Below are 26566 nucleotides of genomic sequence, written 5' to 3'. Positions count from 1 at the left end.
AACCTCTTCTCTTGCCTCATGGACAACCCCCAAAAACCCACTGCCCTCACCCTTACTTTTGGGGAGCCCCAACATCGCTTCCAACCATTGTGCAGCTCTACCTAGAACCCTGCTTTGGCTCACAGGTGCCTGAAAACCCCCCAAAGGAAAAGTGCAAAAAGTGGAGAAAAAAAGCCCCCCCCCCAAAAAAAAGCCAAAAAAAATTTAAAAATTAAAAAAAAAAAAAAAAGCAAAATGTGCAAAAAAGCCACAACCGCCCCCCAAATGTGGTGGCCATGCTTACCAAGCGTCACCTCGGACTGCATGGGCATGGACAGCGCTGGGTGCTTCACCTCACAGCTGAAGAGCGCCTCATTGTCGATTTGGGGGTTCAGGGTCCAGGTGAGGGTGGCCCGCGCCTCCACCGTCCCATCGCTGACGGGCGCGTGCGTGTGGCGGAAATAGTAGATGGGCTCCGCCACGTGCACCCATCGCGGGAATTCCCGGCTCACCACTGTTTCGGGGATGGTTTCGGTGACAGGGTCCCGCTCGGCTGCCAGTCCTCGCGGAGGGTCCACAGTGGCCGTGAGTCGCCCGCCTCCTACCTCCGCTTCGGCCGCCAGCGATTTTGGCACCTTGGTGTCATCCAGGTCACGGTGAAGGAGGTTACGGGGTGCCCAGCTCCCGGCGCCGGCCGGCGGCTCCGGCAGTGGGGTGGCCTCGATGGGCTCCCCGTCCCGCTTGAAGTACACCTGTGTGGGGACAAAAGGGAGGGTGAGCTCGGTGGGGACAGCCACCACCCTGGACATCCCCAGCATCTCACCCCTTGGGGACCTTTGGATGGAGCTTCTTCCCCAGGGCTCCGCGGAAAGATGTTGCAGGGCACGATTTGGGTCACAGGCAGCTATTTGCCTTATTTTTCTCCCCAAAGCAGCACATATATATTATGTATTTTATATGTTGATATTTTTATGTTTGCTGGAGATATATATATGAAAGATAAAACCCCCCAGGGGCTCACCAGCGGCGCGGGCTTGCCACCAGAGACCACACACACCAGGGTGAAGTTCTGCGCCTGGTAGCGGCTGAAGGGCGCCGGCGTGTCGGCGGCGAGCACTGAGATGGACGTCGGAGGAGCTGCCAGGGAGCAGAGCCAGGGTGCTAGCACGGTGTCCTCGATCCTCACCCATCCCTGTCCCAATCCTTATCTCCATGCCCATCCTCATTCCCATGCCCATCACCTCCATCCTGATGTCCATCATCTCCATCCCAATCACCTCCATCCCTATCCCTGCTGCCCTCCACCCTGAGACCTTGCAGTTGTTTCCCCTCTGGTCCCACCCAGCCGGGGGCTGCACTCACCCATCACATTGAGGAATATATTCCCCGAGGCCAGGACCACTTTCTCCCGCGTGGCTCGGTCGTAAATCCCCACGTGACACTCATAGGGACCGTTGTCCGAAATGCGAACCTCGGGGAGGCTGGGGAGGAGAGATAGGGCTCACCGCTTGCTCCCTGCTCCATCCCGATCCCATTTTCCTGGGGGATGCAGCGGTCAGCATCCGGATATCAAGGCGTCGGATGGGGTTGCTTTTCACCAGCGACAGGGATCAATAAACTATTAATAACTGCAAAGGTTGCAGGAGAGAGCTGTGTAATGCGGTTTAGCAGCTGGAGTTTACGGGCACTGACAGCTCCTCAGGAGGGTAAGTAATTGCATTATTGAAAGGAGAAGTGTATGGGAGGTAAAGGCACTGGTGAGACAAAAAAACCCTCAAAGTACAGACATTAAATGCCTGTGAAATGCTGATGTTACAGGCACCGGACGTTACAGACTCCTTGGGCGAGGGAATGGCTGTAGCGAAGTGTGGTGGATAAAAAGCATAGAAAGCCCAAACTCCAAGCAAATCCAGAGTACACTTCAAGAGATATATTACCTAGTTTTTTTCATACAGACATAAAAAAAAAATCAAGAGAGGGAGAGATGTGCAAAAGGATCGGTGCTACTGGAGGTGGAAAATTTCACACCGGCTGCAAAGGAGCCACTTTGCTGACTGGCAGCATCCTGCCTCGCTGGTCGGCAGCATCATCCCTCCTTGCCAGTTGGCAGCATCCCGCCTTGCTGGGTAGCAGCACCCCACCTTGACAGCCGGGAGCACCTCACCTTGCCAGCCACCAGCATCCCGCCTCACCAGCTGCCAGCATCCCACCATGGCAATAAGGATGAGGGCAATTCTCACATGGAGCACCTGGCAAGACACCCCCAGCTTAACCCCCCCCTTACTTCTCCAGCAAAACACAGGCACACACCTCGCAGGGCTTCCCCAGCCAGGGGAAAAATCCGACACTGGTTTGCCAGATCCTTTCCAAAAGCCCCTTCCCACACCTCCTCCTCGTTGTGAGAGCCCCCCACCAGCACAAACAAGCCCCCATCGAAGAAGCAGTCACTTGGCAGCGCTTTTTAATGGCCGCAACGCTTTCAACTAAGCCTCTGCCATCTGTTCCAGCCTCTAATTACCCATGCATGGAGCGGGAAATTATCCACACCCTTCGTTAGCAACACGCAGGAGCAGTTTTGGTCCCTGCCAGGCTGGGGACCCTCTCCATTCTGGCGGCTGCCCCTCGCCACGAAGGACAAGGCCTTTGGGTTTGCATGTGGATTTGGGTGTAAAATAGTCCTAATTCAGTCGGTGTGATGTTTCTATGATAGGTAGGAACGAGAGAGAGGGGACCCCCAGCCCTGCAAACTAAAACACTGTCCATCATGTCCTTTGCGTCCTCTAAGCATGCTGGAAATAAGGCAAAAATTATACAGATATTCATAAAGCAGTGCCTTACTCGACGAGGGTGGGTTTTTAATCAGAGGAGGGGAAAAAAAGAATCCAGGGTTGGATATCTCCCGGCTTTGCTCTTCACATCTGAGCAGGCGGCGTTCAAAGCCGGTATGAAAAGAGGCAGCCCCGGCAGCCCTCTGCGCCGTGCAGATAAGAGCTGCGCCGCCCGGGATAACGCTCCGTGGGACGGCACTGACGTGACCGTGCCATTACAAAGATTAAAAAATAAAAAAAAAAAAGAAAAAGAAAAAGAAGAAAATACAGAAGGGTAAAATGAAAGGGAGAAAAGGGAGAGAAAAACTGAGTGGAAACAGCCAGGAAGCAACTGACCCATCATCAAACTCTTCCCAATATTGCTCCCTTTCCCCGGAGTCTGAAATAAGGCAGGACCACCCCCCGACCCCACCCCCCCAAAAAAAACCCCAAACATCAAGCCAACAGTGCTTTTCATACCCTCCGAAAAATATCTCCTCTCTCCCCCAGGCAAGTTGCTGTTTTCCTCTGAAAAGAGGCAACTGCGTGAAAAGACTTTTACCACGAACATCCCCAGCTCCACAGACGATTTGCCGGTGCCGTGCCGACAATTACCGATGCTTTTAAGCACTTGGTCCTAGGGCGGTGAAATTTTCTGCTTGCAAATTCTATTAGTTCTACAATATGCGGTGAAAAGGAGAAAAATGGAGGGTTTTGAGCCAAAAAAAGCAGCTGCTTTGCCTCGCCGGGACAGTGCAATGTGCCATAACCGGGTGAACATGGCATGTCCTTGTCCCTTGCTCAAGGGATGCTCATGATCTCTTGTTCCGTGCACAGGGGGATGTTTTATCCTGGTTTAATTCCCCAACTTTTCCGGTGCTCCCTGCTAAAGGAGAGCCATGGCTAAATTCAGCGCTGAGCAAAACTGCTGGGTTTATGGCAGGAAAGCAAGGTTGTTGAGTTAGGGAATGTGTAATCTCTTCGTGAAGCTGCCAAAATGTCCTCTAAACAATAATTAGTCGTGTCAGAAATTTGTACAACATCCGAGCAAGCAGCTGAGCAGAGCCTGTGCTACGTGGGGAAACAAAACTCAAGGAGTGAAGCAGTCCCTGAGCATCTCCTGAACATCTCCCTGAGCAACCTCTGATCACTGCCTGAGCATCCTCTAACCATCCCCCTGGGCATCCCCGGACCCTCCTCCGCATCCTCTGAACATCTCCTGACCTTCCTGAGCATCCTCTGAGCAACCCCGAGCATCTGCTGATCCTCCTGAGAATCCTCTGAGCATCTCCTGAACATATCCTGAGCATCTCCTGAGCATGCCCTGCACACCCTCCTGAGCAACCCCTGAGCAACCCCTGCGCATCCCAAGCAACTCCCAAGCCTCCCCTAAGCAAGCTCCACGCATCCTCCTGAGCAACTCTTGAGCATCCTCTGAGAATCTCCTGAGCAATCTCTGATCATCTCCTCTCCAGCCCTGATTTCCTGCTGCTTCTCCACTCCATATTCACACTTATTCCCCTGCAGCCACCTAACACAACTGCTCTTGCTTATAATAAGAAATAGCTCTGAGTGTAGCAGAAAAAAAACACCAAACCCCCCCCCCCCCAAAACCCCACCAAACCCCAAGAATTTAAATTTGAAAGAATTAGAAAGAATTTCAGACTTGCACACATGTTCATCTGACAGGATGCTGAGCCCTTTCCAACCCATACACGGACATTTGCAGGTGCAAAGCATCACATCACATCAAGGAAACAACTGTATTTTCCCCACTATACACAGAATTTTTATTACCCCACGCTGGGAAAAACGAGCTTTGAAATCCGATTAGCAAATTCTAATTTAAAAAGGAAACAAAGACCAAAAAAAATGTGAAAAATAAATACTTCACCCCAGCCTCTTTGCCTTGAATTAAGTCTCCTCCTGACATTTTTTTCAGGCTCCAGTTTTGTTTTTATAACACCAGCAATAAAGCAAGTGTGTAATTAGTAATAAAGCTGACACTCCTGCAAGTGATTTCACACTTGGAAGAAAAGCAAAGACAAGCTTCCACACCGCTTTTTGTTTATATATATATATATTTATTTTTTTTTTTATTCCCCTCCCAAGCCTTGTTTTCCTCTGCCCATTTTCACTGCTGGAAATCTGCACTGATGTCACCTTTTCCCTAGGGAGAAGTAGGATCATGGGGCCAGACCTCGGATATTTGGTGAGGGCACATTAAGGGACGATAATTTCTTTGCAGTTCAGTGAATCTCCACTGACAGCCAAAGAGGACCTTAAGTATCATCAGAATACCCTCAGCTGCCCCAAAATGGGAAAAAAAATTCCTAAAAATAGGCATTAAAAAGCAGTCAGCATGCCAAAGAAGACAGTATCAGGGTGACTTACCGCACAGTGGACTGGTAGACCAGATCCTCCCTCTTCCGATAATTCTCCATGTGCGAGAAATTGGTGGAGAACATGGCATCGAAGGTGAAGATCTTCTGCTTGATGGTGCCACCGTCGGTGACCTGCAGAAAAAAAATAAAATATATATGAGATCCCGTGGGCATGTTTGCAAATACACAAGCAGATTTGCACCTGTTTTTAAATTTTTAAAATAATTTTATTTTTTAGATTTTTACTTTCAATCTTTTTAATATACGTATCCTTAAAATTCTATTTGCACTATTTTAATCAAGATTTAATAAACATTATTTATTTATTTGTTTATTATGAGCCTGCTGAGATTAAAAGCAAAACCCAAGCGTTTCTGTCCAGTTATTGCGTCGCCAACTCCTATCTCCAGTGGCTCTCTGGGGTTGTAATTTTTAAGTGGAAAAAGTCTCTTTTTAGGACCGGGGAGGACTCGTTTCTTCCCAGTGCCTTCAGATTTATCTCCCTCTCTTGCAAGAAGCAAGGTTTAGTACAAAATTAAGGAGGAAAAGGCAGAGGAAAGCAATGCAGATGGGAGATGGGCATTTTGGGACTAGAACAGCTCAGATCAATCCATCAGAGAGCTAGAATAGTCTTTATAGTCTTTTTTTTTTTTTTTTAAAGGCCAGGTACGGGAGAAAGGGATTTGGGTATTTACCCCCCAAAATCAGCATCTTTCAGAAGGACACCCCACTCTTTCCATCCAGCTTTCACTCCAAATTTTCTCTTTTCCCCTTTTTTTTTTTTAATGGTAAAAAGGAATAGGGAAAAAAAATAGCCGTCACTAAAACCAACTCTTCAAATTTATTCACCAGGGCTGAGGGTTTTATTGCAAAGAAAATACACGCTGGCACGGACGCGGAATAAAGAACTGCAAGAAGAATTATCGGAGTTGTAAATCTCCGGCCTTGGGAATGAGGGGAAGTTTTCAAGGACGCGTCCGATTTTTCCTGACTTTTATTTATGCCCTGGGGTGGGTTTGGGGAGAAACCTTGGAGCTGCTCCTGGATCAAGAAGCTCTTCATATATCAGGCTTTCCCAATTATTTTGGGGATGCAGCAGAGCGGTTGCTGCAAGGAGGGATGCTCAGGGCAAGGGGACGGGGAGCGGTGGAGGTGATGCCTGTGGACCAGGAGTTTGCAGCCACAGGAGTTCCCCAGCACATCTGGACAGATGTGGGCAAAGCAGGAAAGCACCAGATTAGATCTGATGATGGAAACAGGAAAATCACAGCTCAAAGCATCCCTCACACTACCGCTAAGCCCCCAGGACCCTTCGCATCACCCTGAGGATGCGCAGCAAGGGAAGATGCCGCAGCCCAGACACATCCTCAGGGGATTACAGGCAGTTAATAGGCTCCTATGAAAAGGCACATAGAATATAGTCTCTCTCCAGGGATTAGACCTACTTTCAGCCTTTTATCTGTGCCCTGGGTTCAATTTTTTTGGAGAGGAGCTACATATAAAGTTGCTGGTAAACCCACAGGGATGCGGGAGCAGCCAAGACCAATGCTTCTTGCTGGGGAAAAAACGGATAATAATTCGGTAGCATCTGATGTTGATGACCCCAAATTATGTGCCCACACTGAGGAGCAGGAGGAAAAGGGGCACAGGGAGAGGAAAAGGCACTTTTAAGAGACTGGAGCCAAGCTCAGTCAGCCCAAGGCTGCCTACTGCATTATTTATAAACCCCAGTAAAAATCTTATTCCTGACAAAAACCCGGCGATTGCCACTGTGCAGGGAGACATTAACCTCCTGCTCCTTCCCACTGTCACAGAGGCAGCCCCCTCCTGTCTCTCCCTCCATCACTCTCACCTCGCTGGTGACCTGGCAGTTTGCTGTCCCCAAAATATGCTGGTACCATTAATATTGCTGGAGCCTCTCACCAGGATGCTCGGTGAGTTAGATAAGTATCGGGGAGTGATGGATGGAGGACCAAGGGGATGGGGGGGGAGGGATTTTGGAGGACAAAGTGGGTTGTAAAGGGACGGGAGGTCTCTGTAGCACCTTGGACATCACTGGGGCTGTGGTCCAGACTCCTCCAACCACCCGCGTCCTGGGGCTGAATTTACACCCTTTCTCCAAGCAAATGCAACCAGCCCTTGCTATGGCACGAGGGAAAACACCCTGAAGGGGCTGCAAGGGGTGACTGCAATGCTCAGCCTGTTTCAGGTGGTAGCACCCGGGTTTGCAGCATCCCCAGGCTGTGCCCAAGCCCACATTGCAGCTGTTGGGAGAAATAGATCATGCTGGAAAACCCCATTTTTAGCTTTTTTTTTCTGCGTCCCCCCCAGCTTGCTCAAGCATCTACCTTTAGCTCAGCTGGCTGAAATCCCTCCTCCCACCCTGAGCCTGCCGGAGCTCTCGGTCCTGCCTTACTCAAATGCCACCAGTGGCAAATCTGTCTTCCAAAAATAGAGAGTAGTTGACTTAGTTGCCCAAACTCAGATGGTTTGATCCCAGAATGAGCACCGCAACCCATCTCCATCCCCCAAAAGGGAGCACCCATGCTGGTATTCCCCTTTCTGACATCACTAAACCACACGCACGATCAAATCATTATTGCAAGCGCGTCACATAATTTTGAGAGGTGCAGCCCGGGCTCCCCACTGTCTCCCTAGAGCCGGAGCGATGCCCTCACCCAGTGGTAATAGAGAGCTCAATAAACTGTGCTGATGCTTCTGACCTTCTCTCCCCCCCCCCGAGCATGAGGAATTAAAAGAGTTCCCTGTACTGACATTTAAATTATCATCTCCGAGGCATGGAGACAACCCAGCCGGCGTGTAGATGAATGGCACGAGTCAGACCTCTCGCAGTTACCGGCCCAAGATCTCTCCATCAGCAGCTTTGCTCCGATTTTAGAGAATTTCTCTGCAGCTGTAAAACTTGAGATTTTTCCCTAAAGGAAAACAGGTTTATAAATCAGAGGCACAACCTGCTGTGAACTGGGTTGGCTTGAAAATTTGGAGGGAACTACAAATATCTGGGAGATGCTCTCCAGGAGTGAGAGGTAAAAAACAGCATCCAGGTGCCTCCAGCCCAGCACTTCCCGGCCATCCTCAAACCAGCATCCCCAAATTTGCCGAGGCTCTGGGCTGCTGAGGCTCTGGGCTTTCCCAGCAGCGTCATATGGTGTAGGAAGGATTTGCAAGAGCCTCAGCACGTCGGGTGCCCTTTGCTTGGATCCTCCACCCTGACTTCCCTCTCCCCTGGAGCCGAGGCTGCTACGAGCAGTGACTTTATCACTGTCACCAGCAACATTTCCCGCTCGGAGCCACTGTGGGAGCCGCCGGACGGGGCTGTAACATCTCATTTCTCCTAATGGGCAGTGGCAGAGGAAGCCTCCGCAGGGACTGTGCTTTGTCACCATCGATCAGGCGGCTTTAAGCTGCGCCGCCAACATCTGTAATGCATCAGCCCCCACTTGCTGTGGCCACAGGTTTTAAAGCCCCGCTGGACTTTGCTGGGCGCGGACCAGCCCGATGAGCCCCTCAATGGAACAAAATGCTTTGTAATCCCTGTGCACCGAACCAGGGAACTTAAAACCAAGTTGTTGCATGAAGGGTGGGGGGAACAGCTTGCAGAAGGGATGAAGGAGATCCACGGGGACAGGGTGTATGTCCCCCTGCCTGCAGAGGCCATGTTAATGGGTGCTATGGGGAGAAGCACCCGTGCATGGGTGCTACGGAGAGCAATGCCCGTGCAGAGGTGCTGCAGACAGCGACACCAGCCACGGCTGAGTTATCCTCCTTCTTGCTAATTAGACTGAGCACCAAACTAATTAATCAAGGCAGAGTGACTCCCCCCAGACCCGAGGGCTCCCCTCTATCCCCAGCTCTCTCTGCTGTACATCCCCAGGCCAAGCCCCTGGTCCCTGCCGGGCAGAGGGACTGTGAGCGTGGGAGTGCTGCTCTCCCCAGGGAATCACGCCCGGCCCTCGGCTGCCACCAAAAATCTGCAAAACACTTTTTTGCAATTACCATCATCTCATCCGAGCCCCCGGCTGTGTGTACAGGCTGGCTTCTGCCGGCTGCCTGCATCCCCCGCCACTGCCAGATGTCTGTACAGAGCCAGAACAGACTCAGAGGATTTTCCCTCCCTCTTCTGCTTCTGGTTTTTTATTATTTTTTTTTTTAGCTCTGCACTGCTGCAAAAAGTAATTTTCTCCCTCCCCAGCCCTTGCTGCGGTGTGGCAGTGACCATACTAATCAGGTCTTGAGCACGACCCCCGAGACGCCTTCGATGGGAGCCAGCGAGCAGCTTGACAGCTTCGTGTCTTCCTGGACTCATTACAAGCTCGTTTGCAAGGATGCCACCGCCCTCGTCTTCTGCAAGGGTTTTTGGGCGCTCGCCTAATGTGCAAGGGGTTCGGACCCATGTTTGCACATGTTCTTGGGCAAATCACACCTTCTGGAGATGAATTTACTGCGCAGGGGGGCGGTTGGATATTAATTAACACCTCTACAGATGGTGCGTGTTCCTGTTTATGCCGTGAAAAATCCCCTTTGCTCATCCCAGGTCTCCTCGAGTCTCCTGCATTTCGAGCGACCCAGAGCGGCAGCTCATGCCGAGGGGTTTTCAGACCTGAGAAAAATGTTGTCCCTTGTTGTCACCCCTGCTCACCATCCCTCAGCCACGGGAGCTCCTCAGCCTCCTGGGAGCTCCCAGGAGTTGCTGGAAAGGGGGCCTGGGGGTGCTGGTTTGCAGCAAAGTGCTTCAGTGGGGTTTTACCCGCCTGACCCGTGGTACGAAACTCCTTTACGCCTCACAGACTTCAGCCTCGGTGCGCACCCACTTCATGGGTTATACCCCCACCCCAATGGGTTACGCACGCACCCCACAGGTTATGCACCCACCCTGATGAATTACGCACCCACCTCATGGGTTATGCACCCACTCTGATGGGTTACACACACACCCCATGGGTTACGCACCCACCACGTTGGGTTATGCACCCACGCCATGTGTTATGCACCCACCCCGATGGGTTACGCACTCTCTTGGCAAGTTATGCATGCACACCAAGGGGTTACACATGCATCCCATACCCCGATGGGTTACGCATACACCTGGCAGGTTATGTGTGCACCCTGATGGGTTATACCCGCTCATGACAGGTTATGTGTGCACCCAGATGAGTTATACCTGGTCATGACAGGTTATGTGTGCACCCTGATGGGTTATACCTGGTCATGACAGGTTATGTGTGCACCCTGATGGGTTATACCCGCTCACGACAGGTTATGTGTGCACCCTGATGGGTTATACCCGCTCCCGACAGGTTATGTGTGCACCCTGATGCACTACGCACACACCCAATGGGTTATACATGCACCCTGACAGGTTGTGTACACACTCCATGGGTTACCCACGCTCCCAATGGGTTTTGCACCCACCCCACAGGTTATTCCCGCACCCTGATGGGTTATGCATGTTCCTGATGAGTTATGCACACACCCCAACAGGTTATGCATGCACCCCATGGGTCATGCATGCACCTAATGAGTTACACACGCACCCCATGGGTTATGCACCCACTCCACGAGTTATACACCCACCCCATGCCCTACACCAAACTGCTGCCATTGAGTTTGCTGCTGTGTTCTCCCTCTTTTGCCTTCCTCCTCTGCAACCTGACACGTATCCCTGGAGCAGTTCTGCATTCTAAAACTCAATGAGCTTGCTCTGCTCCCTGTAAAATAAACCAAGGGAAACGGGAGCCCCAGTGATTCCCCACACCACCCCACTTCACTGCTCTGGTGCCATGCACAAAGATGCTGTTAGGATGATTTAAAATTGTTATAAATACAGTTCTGCAGGCCCAGCATCATCCAAGATCATTCGTCATCTCCTGCATGGAGGAGCTGTGACTGGGGGTTTGGGCAGATGCAAAAGTCTGTGAATGAGACAAGATGGGGAGAAAAAAGGGGAAAACTCTAAAATCAGGAGGCAATTTGGGAAATCCCAAGATGCTCTATGAAAACCCAACTTTCTGAATGTGGGAAACTCCCTGGGAAAGGAGAAAAAGGGAAGGGGGAGGGGGGTAAAAAACCTGGAAGAAAGGGGATTTGTGGTGATAAAAGCTGGGTTATTTTTTCCCCTCCCACTCTCTCTGTGGTTTCTCAGACCGTAATTCACTCGGCCGCCCTGGCGCGCCATCCTCTCACCGAGGGCTCCAGCATCCTTCTGCGCAGGGGGGGATTATGCAAATCCAGCCCCAGCTTGCGAGAAAGTGGGTTAATCCAATATTACTGAGTGGAAAAGGGAAGGAAAAACCTGGTGGGATGGCAGCGTCAGCGGAAGGAGCACTGTGCAAAAAGCCTCTTCCACAAAATAAGGGGGAGACGAAGCCAACTGCAAGCTACAATTTAGGGTTCGGGACAGGTTTTGGTTTATATTTTGGTATTTCTCTGCTTGCATTCCCTACATACCTAAACACACATATTTCTAGCAAATAACAGCCAGGACTCAATGTGCATGCACAATGCTCTGGCAACTGAATATGTATCAGTCCAGAGAGCACCTTTTCCTATTTATAAACCTGCCTGGGTACAAAGAAGAACTTGAAGGCAGAGATGCTCCTTGTTCGGGGAGCAAAAGCAAGATGGTAAAACCAAGAAAAAATATCCTCTGGTGAAGGGTGGCTGCTTCATCAGATGCCACCAGCCCAATTAGCTCTTTCTTTGCCTCCTCCACAGGCAAATGTGCAAGCAAAGAGCTGAGTTATTCCCATCCTGGAAAACTTCTGAGTTTTCTCTGATCAAACCACTGTGGGGGTTTTACTTGTGTTTGGCAGCTTATCCTGAAATTCCCCAGACAAAGACAAAATCACTGTTCTGGATGGTTATTTTTGAGGCTGGATCCAGGCTCGGTGCAGATGGGAGTGATGCTGGTAGGGGGAAAAGCTACAGCCTCCAAATCCCCCCTCCTGAAATAATACCAGATGCTCTAAGTCTTGCTTTGCTCCCGAGCAGCATCGCACATCCATGAGTATTTTGGAGATAGTGATGGGAAGGGGAAAGGTTTCTGGGGGAGCCTTGAAGAGTCCAGTGTGAAGAGTCCAGCAGCTCTTCCCAAGCTCTGAACACCCTCAATTTTGCATAATTTCCCATGTAGCATGAAAACCACCCTCTTTTTTGCATCATTTCACACCCAACACTCAAATCCTCTTTGCACAGCAGTGCTGACCTGAGTCCCTGGCTCCCAAACCCCGACCGGCACCAACCCTCAGTGCAAAGCTCCCAGCATTGAACTGAGCCTGCCAACCCCAAATCCACCCAGAAAACGTAACAAAATGCCTGAAGAAAGCCTCATGGAGCCCTCAGGATGATTGCATAGCCATTTTACATCTCTTCCGCCCAGGTTTTCAAAGGCCAGCCTGCCTGCCTGCTTCACTGAATCGATATTCCCATCAGCGAGAGCGCCGTCTGCCTTTCTCTCCGCCATCCAGCCTTGACCTTCTGTTGTACAGGAGTAAAGCAGCCGGGTGGCTTCATGTCCCCGTCCCCAAGGGCAGGGAAGAGGCACTGGCGCCACTTACCCGGTACCAGACGATCTCCCGCATCTTCCCATCCGTCTTGAAGTTGCATTTCAGGGTGACAGCATCTCCCACCACCACGGGCGGCAGCGGCTCAATGCTGACCGTCAGGTAGGCTGAAAAAGTTAAAAAAACGAGAAAAAGAGATGTGAGGTGCTGAGGAAGAACGGGGCAGGGGATTAAAATACTGTTCTCAAATGGTGTTACGGTATTAAACGCTGGCTGCATCCCACATAGGGGTAATGCATGGGCAAGTCCATCAGCGTGGCACCTTGAGCCCTTGTAGTGATGAATTTTGGCTGCTCCCAGTGCACCCAAAAAGTATAAACTGGGGAAAATCCTTCCTGACCTTATTAACCAGTTTATGGCACCAAAATGCTGCTTCTCTCCCCAGCTTTGCAAAACTGCTCGTGTTTGCCCAAATAAACCCTGGGTGCTTAGGTTTTGAGGCTTGCCTTGGTCCATGCACAAAGCCCCAATCCCACTGGCCACCTTTCCTACCTGCAAACTCAAGTCCATCCCTTCTGCGAAGATATTGGCTTTGACTTTGTCTCCACCATCCTCTGCCCCACAGTGGTTCTCTCCCCACTGCAGACCAAGTTCCTCTGCCCTGTGCTTACTTTACAATCCTCTAAATTCATCTTTTCTTATGGGAATGGGTCCAACGGATTATTCAGAGGATTTGCAACACCCAACCTGTGGCTTTAGAGCCCAGCCTTGGCTGACAGCCTGCTTCTGCCCCATCTCCCCCACAGCTGGAGGCAGGATTTAAAGCAGGGGGGAAATCAGAGCATGGGCAGCTCCATCTGACCATTTTTTTCCCTGTTTCCCCTCGATTTGTTGCAAAACTATTGCAGGAGCATGGAGCAGCCAGGGTCAGGAGGGCAGGCAATTGCATTTCTATTTTATTTTCCTCTATTTCCTCCGGCTACTGGAAGATGTCAGATTGACAGCCCATCAGATACGAGCCTTTCTTTAGCATCCTTGCCCTGACAGCACCCGTTTGACCCTGCCTGCAACCAGGGCACCTCAAAACAGCCCTTAACATACTGCAAAAATCCGTTCTTTTTTAATTACCGCTTGCATCAGGTAGAAAAGCAACATAGAAAAAATCCAGAGCACCTGGAAAATGGGAATGGGTTTGGAAATGGGGCTGCAGCAACAGACTCCTTTGCAGCAGATCCCCCAAAAGAGGGGAAGGTGATTTTCTATGTCCCATTGCCAGCCGTTTGAGGCTTGCATCACTTGTAAAACAAGTTGCTGGTGTTTTTGCAATAGATCTCAGCCACGACCTGCGGGAGAGCACGCTGCACGCACACGTGCTGCTGCAATAGCAAGGCAGCGTGGCCCAGCATATTGAGCATGGGGCTCTCCAATTCAAGAAACCCTCTTTGTGCTGCTTTTTTGCAGGGGTGCAAAAGCAGGTTTGCTGCTGCAGTCAGCTGGATGCAAGAAAATTTGGGCAAAAGTGGATTTTTTGGGGCGGTGGTAAGTACTGGAGAGTGCTGTGCAGCGTTGCACAGCAGGTGCAATGGGAGGCAGCAGCACTGAGCAGGGCTGGGGGCTAAATTAAGGCTTGTTTCCAGCCTTGAAATGGTGCACAGCAAGATAGATTTTAATATTGCACCTCTGCAACCCCAGCTCGATGCCTCTCTCCTTGCTGACGGCGACCCAAATCCTCGCCAGCAGCCACACTCATTCAGGGACGGCTTCTTCCCAGCCTCTCTCCTTGCCCAGACAGGGTTTATTTTAGCACGCTAAAGCGGGGATTAATTCCTTGCGGCTGCCAACGCAGCACGCGGTCCTCTCGAATTTGGGGCTTTGCTGATATAGAGAGGCAGCGATGAGAGAGGGAGGAGGAGGAGGAGGAGGAGGAGGGATGCGAGGAAGGTCAGGTGAGGTTTTGCAGCGGGTGCCCCAATTCCCCATGCTTTGCTTTTGACATTTCCAAAAGCGAGATGAGCAACAGGCATGAAAGCAAAGGGAGGGGGATGAGCAAATGTTTTGCAGCACAGTGGCATCTGCCCAGAAGAAAATGGGGACGGATTCGTGCTGGGGATGGAGCCTTCACACATGCGGAAAAGCTCTGCCTCTTCATCAACCAGTGCTGGGAGCCTCCGGGTAAGATTACATCTCCCTCCAGCCCCCGGCACGGATCAACGGGGCGATTAAATAAAGCCGACGGCAGAACCGATGGGTGACAAAGAGAGAGTTAAGATTGCATTTTCCCTCGCGCCCATGAATTATTGAGATACAGGAGTTCCTGGCTCATAACTACAGCATCTCTGGGTGGTTTTTCACCCCTATTCCCATAACACTGTGTTTCAAACCCTGAGCTGGAGCATCCCCATCCCAGTCCAGCCAGGCGTTTTGGTGTGGTGGTGCTGAGACTAGTTCTGGGGGGATGGGGAAGGACCCCACAGAGGGCTGATGCTGGAGCCCCAGCAATGCCTGGATGGGGAGGGAAGGCAAAAACCTACTCACTCAAAGAGCAACAGCTGCTAAAATTCAAAGTAAAATCACCCCAGAAGATAGGGAAAAGAAGGAGGGAAAGAGCATGAATGAGAGGGTGAGCAGAGAGAAACAGATGCAGAGTCCCTGGAGGAGCCAGCTCCCAAAATGCTAAGGATGTGTGTAGGGGAGAGGGGAAAAAAAGGCAGGCACCAAAAAAAAAATCCAGATGGAGCCATCCAAAACCTGCTGTTTTGCTGTGTTTGACATATGACTCTCATCCATCGTCCCCCCCTTCCCTTTGCTTTACAACAGTGGAGGACAACAAAGTGTGACTAGTCCTCAAAGTCTCTGGTTTGGACATCTTTTTTTTGGATTTACTGGGGAGAAGAAACCAGTGGTGACAGGTATTGCTGAATTTTAAGGACTGTTTAAACAGGGCTGAACATCAGATCTGCACCTCCAAAGGAGGAGCCCAGCTCAACATCTCCATCATCCTCTGCATTAACAGCATCCCAAAGGCAGCTCTGAACCCCAAGGCTCCTTTCCTTCCCATTTGCTCTTTTTAAATAAGACATATTTCATAGCAAAAGCTGTGCCAGGCCACCCTCTGATTAGATTCTCACCTATGGAAATTCAGCCCTCTGATTAGATCGCATCCCTGGGGAGAAAAGAGTATTTTTGCTAGCAAGTGGTGGGAATTCTTGCAACATCCAGTTTAAGGGAAGAAAAAAAAAAAAAACCAAAGGGAGGGGGAAGGGAGAGATAAATGAAATGTCCTTTTAAATCAGGAGTGACACGTTAATAAAAGGAGCACATTGTAACATGCTCAGCGCTTTCAATTACAAAATAGCTGCGAGGGTGGAGGCAGGTTTCACCCCGGCCCTGCAAGTGGAGGACGTGGCTGGATGCTTCCACCAAGACGCTGGCAGAAAGCCCCATTTCTGCATCCCACTGAGGTTGTTCGCACACAAAAGCAGCCAGTCACCCCATGGAAATCTCTCGGGATGCAGCACGTGTGGCTGAACCCCCCCCAAATAGGCTGAGAACCCCCCGTCTTCCTGAGGAGGGGGAGGAAGAGAGCGGCTGGCTGGGTGGTTGGCAGCCACCCAAGGGCAACCCAACGCAGCACCCCTGGGTGCCCCTGAAAACCTCGGGGTGATGGAACCTTTCAGTGTGCCCCAGCAGCACAAAGCAACCCCTGCATGCCTTCCCCACATGCATGACATTTTAAAAATCTACATCTAAATTAAAGATTAATTTATTAATATTGACCATCACTACCCTTCCCTGATTTCTCACCTCCCAGCACTTCCCAGAAAGGTAACGTCAAACCTATGATGGACTTTACCCCTTCGGGACATGTCCCCGGGGTTCAGCCTGTCCCCACCCTTGCGTTTGGGGATGGGCATTTGGAGAACCTGTGGCGCTGCCAGGGATCAGAGTGGAGCGATGCCTCAGGATGGAGCCGGAGAAGAGGACACATGGGGATGAAGCTGCCCCATCTACCCCCACTGTGTCCCCCCCATCCTTCAGGTGCTGATACATCCCCCTCAGTGGAGGTGACGGGGAGAGATAATATTAACACATCATCATTTTAATCAGCCTGTGATTAGAGGGACTTATACATAATTCACACCAACACCTCCACCACCTTCCAGCATCCACTTTTCCACGCCAGGGCCAGGACGGAGTTTTGGGGTGCACATACAAGGAGTGGGGGAGGAGGGTACCACAACGCCCCTAACCAGCACAGGTCCGATTTTCATCATTTTCCATGATTTAAGGCATTTGTGGCTTGAGGTCCTTGCAAAAGAGCCAGCTGGGGTGCTAAAGGATTGAAAACAACCCCCCCCAAAAAAATAGGGAGTGATCCTGCTCGCCATTCTCAACCAGGGGAAGATAATGGCCGGCACCGTGGGAGGTGCAAGGGTTGATGGCCATGAGTGATGTCACCCACCACACGCCGGGGCTGAGGAGCATTAAGCAAACACACTTTGACTGGAAGCACTTTGCAACATCTTGTTCATTAATGATTAAATGCCAGCAGTTACTCCCATTCCCGTGAGCACAGCAAATACCTTCTCCCTTCCACCCCAGTTCTGGTGATGCCTTATTTATGGTGTTCCAGGACAATTTACAATTCTAATTTGTTTCAGCCTCCCCTTGCTGACACGGGAGGGGTCCAAGGGGCAAGAACCAGTGAAGGAGTCACATCTGTCCCAATGAAGAGTGTCCAAATTTTGCTGAATCTTGAGATTTCCCTCCTAGAAAGCTGTTGCATTGGGGTTTTTTTCTATTTTTTTTTTAATGGGGGAGTGTTTTAACACAGGTTTAACAACAGCGAGTAGAATGGGATATGACAGATGGAGCCAGCATCACTCTTCCAAAGGGGACGGTCCTTTTGCAAAGGAAAAAATGGGTTGGGGGCAGCTTGTTTGTATTTCTAAAGGCATGAACTGCTTGAGTTTTCTTTGAATTTTCAGTTTTGTCTTCAAGAAAACCGAAAGCTGAGCACCAGCAGGGCTGAGCATCCCCAAACCCACTCAAAAAATGTGCTGGCTTTGGCAATACAGGGGCTGTTCCGTGAAACAAACCTGCGAAACCCAGCATCACCTGCCGCGAGGAAGAGCCCTGCTGGCAGAGAGCAAATTGTATTAATACTGTGTAAATAGGATATTAACAGGCCGACCAAACAATTAAAAGCCGGTAATTAAAATTCATCTTCCTTCACACCGCGGTGTATTAAAGTACAAACATTTAATTAGATGCCTCTTACCTCATCCATTTGCATAAGTGGGAGGAAACACCTTGCAGCTGTACTTCCAATTATTCTTTATGGGGGTTGCTGGACCAAACCAGCCCCTAAATCCTTATATATTGCAGAACCAGCAAGAAGACATATAGAATATAGGGAGGACATATGGAATATGGTTTGGTCCATTTTTCTCTAACTAAATGGGATTCAGTAGGCGCACTGAAGCTGACAGATCCTATGGATGCATCTTGTTAGCTCTTTGTAAAGTAAATCGATAATTTTAATCAATACATTGATTGAGCACGGCCAGTTTGGCCTTTCAACCCTTTCTAAATCAAGATTAACTGAGAAACCACTTCATTGGGGCTGCTGGGAACCCTAAGGGGTCTGCTTCAGTTAGGACTTCATGATAAAAATGTGTCAAAACCACAAAATGATGAAGCTTTACTGGTCAAATTTTATCAAGTCCCAATCCAAAGCTTTTTATAATGCGTATGTATAATGCAAAACCCAATACCAGCTCCCAACTATTTCAATGCTGGTACCAAAATCCAGTTTAGATGGGACTTTTGAACCCCGTCCACAGCTTTTCTCTTTTCCTTAAATCCTGGCTTCCTCCTGGAAAAAAAAAAAAAATTATCCTAGACAAAATGAAAAAGAAATAACGTCTGATTTTGTGTCATGCCGTGGTACCCAGCAACACTTGTGTGTGGCTGTCCTAGCATCACAAAGAGCATCTTCAACACTGCGCAATCATGTAAGGGCTTCCCAAAGAGTTATGTCAATAAATCTTAAGAAAAATCAATTTTTAGACCAGTTTTGTCCTCATTATGAACATTGTTACATTCTTAAGGGCACAGATTGGATCTTACACACTAGTACCTATAGCTAAGCCCTGGTATGGTGCAGCAACACCGTAGGCTGCAGAGAAACAAAGAGCGAGGCTCAAAATGGATCATGCTGGGCTAAAAACATGTTCCAAATGCTTTGGCTCAGTGGGGATTTCATGCACATCAGCACAACCTCGGCACGGTAAATGGCCTTGGACACAGAAAGGGAGAGTTTGGGCCACTTAGGGCATTCAAATGCAATGGGTGATGTGGGTCATGGGAGCCTTGAGGTGCTGCAGTGTCTCCTGCTCCCTCTCCAGTGCCCATCTCCTGCCTCTTTTCCATCTCATCCTTACAGCATTTCCACCTTTCCCTCTCCCATTTCCTTCTATCACTACTCAAGCACCAGCTCTATCCATCACCAAGCGCAAGCTAATAAATAGAAGTAAACACCAGCTTTTTACAAGCTCATCGCCACCTTTGGTGCATGTCTCCTGACAAACAAATCCATGGCAGATAGACCCATCCATATCAGCTACGCGGCTTGGGCACGGACTGAAACAAAACTCGCTTTAACGTCTTCATCGTGCCTTTTCTAAGAGAAGGCTCATCGGCAAGGCTGTTCCAGCTCACTGGAGCACAAGATGAGAAAGCCCATTTCTAGCTCAGCTTCTTTTACTCATGACGCCAAGTTAGTGCTTGTACTACATCTCCGTCAAGGCATTTGCCCAGAATCCTCATGAATTCAGTCATTCCAGTAAAAAGATGGAAGTTTTGAGGCAAAACAGCCGGAGCATTCAGCTGGAGCAAGCTCATGCCCTGCTACAAACACTCAGGATGACCTTGGATGCATCATTTGGATGCTCAGTGGATCCCTCAACCTAAAAATCAGGTGATTTCCCAGACAGAAACTCAGAGACACAACACTGGCAGTGTAAATTCTGAAGTCATGAAGCCAAGGGATGAATCCTGCTCACCCCAAGAGATGTGAGCCACTGCAAAGCCAAACCCATCAACTACAAAATGAGAGATGGTGAACAAGTGCCAGTTTGGGGGTGAACGCAAGAAAAAGGAGGTTTGAAGGGAAGCAACAGGTACTGGGCAACTGTGAGCAGAGGGATTTTTGGGGTACCTTACTGGAATGAATGGGAAATATCTTCCATTTGGGTAATATTTCAACACCCCCAAGGCTGAAGACTGACATTACCCCTAGATGAGCATTTCTCTACACGCACACATGTGGAGAAAGATCAGAGACCCAACCAAAACTAACAGCCACTTGGGAAACACCCACCCAACCCCAAACCCCCATAAATCAACCCCAAAAAAGAGCAGTCAACATGAAGAAGATGGGTCTCACCATCCCACACAGATTATCAGCAGGGTTGTGCTTGCTGCATTGATAAGTCTTCTTGATATATTGTATTTTATTAGCTGCTACCAGACCCGCCCTGCACAGGCTGGGAAGCCATGTACATAAATTATAGATTGAATATTTATCTCTCGCCGCCACGCAGACGTGAAGTATGTTTAGAAGCATTTACTCTAGCGCAGTAAAGTTTTATTTATAATTTCTCCCCCCCACGCTGCTGGCGTGCTCAGTGCATCACCGTAAAGCCAACAGCTTCCGACGCACACCTCCATGTCCTAACGATGCTGGAGGGGGGAAGGAGTAAGTATATTTTACTACCTTATCTTCACACTACTGATATTGCCATTAAAATATAATGTTTTAGCACAGCGCTGAAGCGCCCAGCTGCAGTTTATAGCTGCTAAAATGGGTGGTCGTGACCTGTGATGGGTCGTTGGGTTTGGTTTTTTTGGAAGGGGAGGATGTTTGTCATCATTATATTGATCATCGGTCTTGTTCCTTTATTCCTATTTAGGGTTATTTAAGGATTTGGCCATCCTGGGTACCTTTTTGGGATTTCAGAGTTTTAAATGATGTCTTGTCCTGGGAGAGGAGAGAGACCGAGTCAATCAGAGCCAAATTCCCCCGGAACCCAAGTAGCATCGCTGATTTGGAGCAGTGGCTTTGCCGGCACCTCTTGGCCTCTGCCCAGCTGTGCAAGCAGCAACTGATGCCAAAATGAAGCCCCAAAACATCCTCAGGTCAACCAGGGCCTCTGATGCCCCATTTTTTAAATTGAGATCGTGCTCTTAATTTGCATGTATGCATATATGCAAATAGGGGCTGATTGCCTGCAGCGCAGCCTGCCATTCATACTGTTTGAAAAACCCCACGCCAGCTACTTAAGGCAGACTCCTTGAAACCAATTGCACCCCAATATCATTCCCATCCCACGAGCCAAAGCCATCAGATTTTTGGCAAGACGAGGTGCAACGAGTGGGAGATGCCACCCATCCCTGTGCATGTTGCGTTGCACCAGCTCTAAGCACTCATCCCTCCCCTCTTGCCCCAAATTTTCCCTTCCCCAATTAAGCAAACCCAGTTCCTGCAGGATTTCTCGCTCTCCTGCAGATTTCCTCCACAGCAGCTGGATGTTCCTTAAAGCTTTCCACTCAAAACTGCTGCCACCCTCCAGCCTCAACTATAGGGCAATAATTCCCTCCTGCGTGCCACTTCTAATAACTCCCAGGAGAGATTTGTTTTCTCCTTTTTCTAGCAGTACATCATTTCAGATCCTAATTAACACTGAGACCTGCTAAAAACCCCCAAATCTTTCTTATTTTATGCTGTTATCGCTTTACCAGCTCTCTCCCATAATGCACTCTAGACCACTCCTCCAAGCGTAGTAATTGTATGTATTTCTACCAAGACTTACAGCAGGGTCTTGTCTTTCCCCAGCAAATCCTGAGCTCACGGGACAAGAAATTCTCCTACAATCCCACTTTTGCAGAGCAGGAACATTCACTGGCCACCAATTTCAACGCAACACCTCTGGGATGGTGCACTGTCCCCCCCAAAACCTTGCAATAGAGCACGGTGCCTCCCCGACACCTGGGCACGATGTGGGTTAATGTTCGGGGTTGGGATGCCCAGGTACCCTGCTGCAACCTTAGCAGCTTCCCCAGTGCTTGTGTGTGCTAAAAATTCATGCCCCCTCTGCTTTTTCATTATTTTTAGTCAAGCGGCACCACAGTGAGGGCGGCGGGATCTGCTAATCTCCAGCAAAACCCCCCCCAGTGCAGATGCGGGGTTTAATCTGGAATTAAGTGTAACAGAAGGAGACAGTGTATTGTAACTCCGCTCTGCAAAGGACTGGAGATGGGTGTTTTCCCCCACCAGCAAACTCCCAGCAGGCTCAGCTTTCTATCCCGACACAGAAGAGATTCCCCATCAGCTGGATCCCTTCTGGCATCTCTCCGCATGTTGGCATCAGGAAGACACAACATCTGGATGCTGCCCCCAAGCATGGGAGATTATGAAAAACCATACCTGGGATCAAGGGTCTTGTCTTCAGTCAGCATTGAAAGCGCCGCCGAGCAAAAACCATCCCAAAGATGCAATTCAGGAGTAAAAAAGCAAATTATTTGTACCCAGCCTGGTTTGTCAGAGTTCCAAACTGAAGATGATGGATTAGATACAGATGTTGAAACCTGGGAAAAAAGGTGCCGAGCCCCTGGCACAACCCAATCCACTTCTTGGGTGAACTGGGGAGGGACCTGCTGGCAGCAGCTGATGGGTTTGCCGCTGCTTCGCCCTCCGCTGGGGTGAAGATTACGTCACTGGCAGCTAATTATTTGAAACCATGGCTCGTGGTGTTAATCTAGGCTGGAGCATAATCCCAGCCAGGACTAATTAGCGGAGCTGGAAGCAGCTCGAAGGATGCCTTTTGGAGCGAGTTCAGCTCTGTGTCTCAGTTTCCCCACTTGCAAGGGGGAAAGCAAGATCCTTTACAAAGCCATCTGAGATCCAGCAAAAATCCCATCCTGCAGTAAGAATGAGGGGTTATTAGAGGTGCTACTCCTCAAAAAATAAGCACAGTTTTGAATTTTTCCATCTGTAATCTCACCATTCTCCTCAAACCTTCTCTTCTTCCAGCTTTAGCAGAAGATACACAGGCTTGGGGTGGGCAGAAGAGGGGAAAAAAATTAATTTCACCAAAGAATAAGTATGAGGATTTAGGTTCAGATGCTGCTGTTGGGTTTCCCACCAAGTTAAGAGACCTGGCGAGGTGTTGGTGGGGTTTTGCCGTGCCAAGGTGGCCAGCGTGGCCCAGGAGAAGTAGGTGACTGTGATCCAGATGACGAATTTGCTTATTTATTTCTCTATTTGCAGGAAATCCAGTTATCCCATATTTTTGATTGGTGACAAACAAGGCAGCCATCAATTCTCCCCCTCCCTCCCCAGCTGTCTGCTGTGAGCGATCTCTGCCCGCACCATCGATTCCTGCACTGGGTAACTGGAAAGGGATTATTATTATTAATTATTTTCCCTATTTTCCTTCTGAACAACTTCTCCACAGGCACAACCTCAGGCAGAAGAAGGGAAGAAATAAAGCCTGTTGACAGGCAGAAGTCCCAAGTGCTACAAAATCCACTTTTTTTTTTTTTTTAATTTAGAGTCTGATGTGCAGCTTTTTACCCAAAAAACAACCTTGGGGGAGCCTGGGGGAGCCAGATCAGCAGTGTCACTAGCTGAGTTGGGTGCTAAAAAGCAGTCAAAGCCACACTGCACCTTTTCCCCACTGAGGGATGAAGGGATGGATGGAGGGATGATGGAAGGGATGGAGGGATTAAAGGATGAATGGAGAGAGGGAGGGAGGGACAGACAGACGAGTTGATGGGACAAGTACCTGCGTATGCTACATTATAACAGACATAACCTACAGGGATTTTCAGATCTGGGCTTTGGTGCTGCCCAGAGACAGGTCTCTCAGGTACCAATTTGGCCGAGGTGAGGGGCAGCCGTATCCCAACTTCACCCTCATGCCCTGGCACAGGTTTTTTGCCCTCTCCCTTGGTACCTCCCCCTGACTCAGCCTCCATCCGCTGCCTTTTCTCCTCCATCTCCACTACCCTTCTCACTGTACAAAGCAGGATTGCTAATCTGAAGCTACCCTCTTCTCCCCGATTTACGCTCCATGATTAATAATCCCTTTGCTCTCTCGGTAATGCCGCGCCGCTAATAAGATTAAAAAATATCTCCCTCTTACAGCACCGATTCATAACACTGATTTACCGTTACTTCGCCGCTCTCACAGAGAGGATGCACATGGCTGTTACCTTAATCCCTATCCATCTCCACACCGTTGAGTAATAACTGCTAATTAATACCTTTCTGTCTCCCAACTGCTTCCAGATATGCCCAGCTATCAATATTTGTCTGACTTTTTGCTGCTGATCTCAAAGACTGATATAGCAAACTCCCAGCCTTGCTCACTACTTTACCTCTGCAGAAGGGATGTTGGCATTTTTGGGGGATCTTTTCCCCCAAAACAGGGGGGTCCTCCTACCCTGGGCTTGATTGGCCTGAAATGGTGTGAAACCAAAAAAATGGGGGGAGGGTTTTCCAAGCATCTTTTGACAGAGATGTGCTCATGCCCATCCATGACTCAAACACCTCCATGGGGCAACATCTCCCTGTGACCCCACTTTCCCATGTCCATCCTTATTCCTGCAACCACCAGCTATTTCAGCAGCATGACTCCATATCCTTAAGCCCATTTGGATATGGAGCATCCTTAAATAAACCAAACAGCCACATTTTTCACCTCATTGTGTATTTTCATCTTCTGCCAGGAGACCCTAGACTGGCCCTAAAGCCAACCCAAGCAGTCGGATGCTTTGGGAACAACAGCCACAGCAGCAAGTGCTTGGGAGGGAGGAGAAAAAAAAGACCCAGCAGAGCCTCTGATCTGATGAATGTGGCAGGGGAGGCCGATGCTCTGCTTTTAATAAAACATAACGAAGCGTAGGATCATAAAATATTTCCTTTAATTCAGTGCTCCCACGAGGGTGGGTAATAGAGGCTGGGTAATGCGGTAGGCTTTCCTCGCAGCTCGCCAGCGGGGAGAGCACTGCTGGGGTTGTTAAACAGCCCATTTGCAAACCCGTAAAGTGCTCTCCTTCCCATCCCCATCCTGTTTTGGATGTAGAAAGACAGGGAGGCTCTGCACACCCCCATAGAGCCAAAGCACATCCCTCCTGCTGCATGTTTCAGGGGGTCTCCAGCTCCCAGAGCTGCATCACCTCACCCTGCTGGAATGGGCTTTCCAGGGTGGAAAAAGGTCAAAAAGCAAATCAAGGAGAAATGTTCAGCTCGCATCCTCATCCTCAGCAAATACACGGGTGTCTGAGCACGTGCATGTTGCATATATATAAAAAACCATATATATATATATATACACACACATTTCCAAGGCGGTGTGGCGTAAGTGATTAACATTCCCGCGTTAAAAATCTCTCTGCATCTGCTTTGTCCTACACCCGGCACTAAATATAACCATTCAATATGCTCTCTCCCTTCACAAGAGAGATAACATTGTTTAAATAAGCCCTTTCAATTTTAAAGAGTTGGGTTGTTTTCTCGCGGTGGGGAGCTTTTAGCAGATCAGGAGGTGGAGGAGGCTGGTCCATGCAAACAAACCCAGAGGCACGAGCATCCCTACCATCCAAGTGCCCAAATCCTGCCCCCTCCAAATCATTTCCCACCATGAAGTCACCCAGATATGGTTTCCTGCTCTAAAAAAAAAAAATACAGACACATTTCTAGAAGCAGAAGGGTTTAATTTGGAAACTAGGCTCGCCTGCACTTCCTTGAGCACCGCTTCTCTCCCACGCTGCTGCTATAATTACAGTGGCGTAAATTCGCTCTCCGTCAGGAGGAAACCCAACTATCTCCAGCCTGTTTGCATACATCAACTGCTTGCAAAGATCTTCCTTAGAGAAGACAAAAAAAAAAAAAAGCCGTAATAACGCAACAAGCCCCATATATAGCGTAAAAAGTGCCACCTGGGCAGCACTTACGGAAAATATCTCATTATCGAGTTGCAATGGGAGGATGGCCCCAGCAGAGGTGAAGAGCTGGAGGTTTTTCTCCATGAATGATGGTCTGTCTGGAAGCTGAACCAGCAGCATTATCATCCAGTCTTGCTCCTGATGGTTATACATCTTTTGCATCCATTCTGGGCAATATCTACCCGTTATATGGTGCTTCTCCATCAGCAGATCTAGTCTGTTATCCATCCTACATGGAAAAAACCTTGCTCCCCAGCAGCTTGCTGTATATATTTCGGGGTGCCGGGCAAGGCGAAGTTGCTCAAATCCTCCCACCCTGCTCTGAGTCACCACATCCTTCTGCAATACAACTTGGCAGGTATATCTTTAGGAGAAAAGCAGGAAAAACAGCCAAATTCAAACACCGGCTCTTGGGATGTTCTCAGTGCTGCAAGCAGGGTACAGGGTTGGGATGGCAAAGCCTGTGCGTGTGGTCCTCCTCTTCTAATAGCTTGTGCAGAAACTAAATCTGCAGGGAAGGGGGCTTTTCTGGGCTTAGAAATACAAAAAAGATGCTTGATGGAGGAGAAAAATTATCTCAGATCATGGTACATCAAGGGACTGGCTGAATTCAGGCTGGAAATCTTCCTAAGCATGACTTAGAGCCAAGCTTTGAACCCTGCTCTCCAGAGGTGCAAAGCTGGGATGGAAATCTAAATCACTTGGCTGTTAAAAACCCCTTTCAGGCCATTTCCAATCAAACCAAGGATTTTTTGTTGCAGAAGGAAAGACACAGACAACAGCCAACTTGTCATAAAGAAGACTTGCTTATGAGAGGGCACGCTGGGGTAGGGGGAGCTCAGCTTGCCCACATCCACCC

General features: G+C 49.3%; 1 protein-coding gene across 5 annotated transcripts in view; it reads right to left on the bottom strand.

Moving 5' to 3' along the window:
* LOC113487775 (immunoglobulin superfamily member 21-like) overlaps nt 1–26566 on the bottom strand; it is a 44174-nt gene that overhangs the window by 12204 nt on the left and 5404 nt on the right. For 4 of the 5 annotated variants that reach the window (XM_026862560.1, XM_026862559.1, XM_026862564.1 and 1 more), the window contains exons 2-6: nt 12748–12860; nt 5181–5302; nt 1342–1460; nt 1001–1116; nt 284–731 (exon numbers count right to left, since the gene is read on the bottom strand). In XM_026862560.1, the coding sequence (XP_026718361.1) occupies nt 284–731; nt 1001–1116; nt 1342–1460; nt 5181–5302; nt 12748–12860 (918 nt within the window). Of the gene's footprint in view, nt 1–283; nt 732–1000; nt 1117–1341; nt 1461–5180; nt 5303–12747; nt 12861–22183; nt 22313–26566 lie in introns of those variants that run through there. The other variant, XM_026862562.1, reaches the window with a different exon arrangement.

Source organism: Athene cunicularia (genome assembly GCF_003259725.1).
Source record: "Athene cunicularia isolate RWA chromosome 21 unlocalized genomic scaffold, athCun1 chr21_part1, whole genome shotgun sequence".
Taxonomy (NCBI): domain Eukaryota; kingdom Metazoa; phylum Chordata; class Aves; order Strigiformes; family Strigidae; genus Athene; species Athene cunicularia.
The sequence above is the reverse complement of the archived record's forward strand: the minus strand, read 5'-3'. Positions and strand labels throughout refer to the sequence as shown.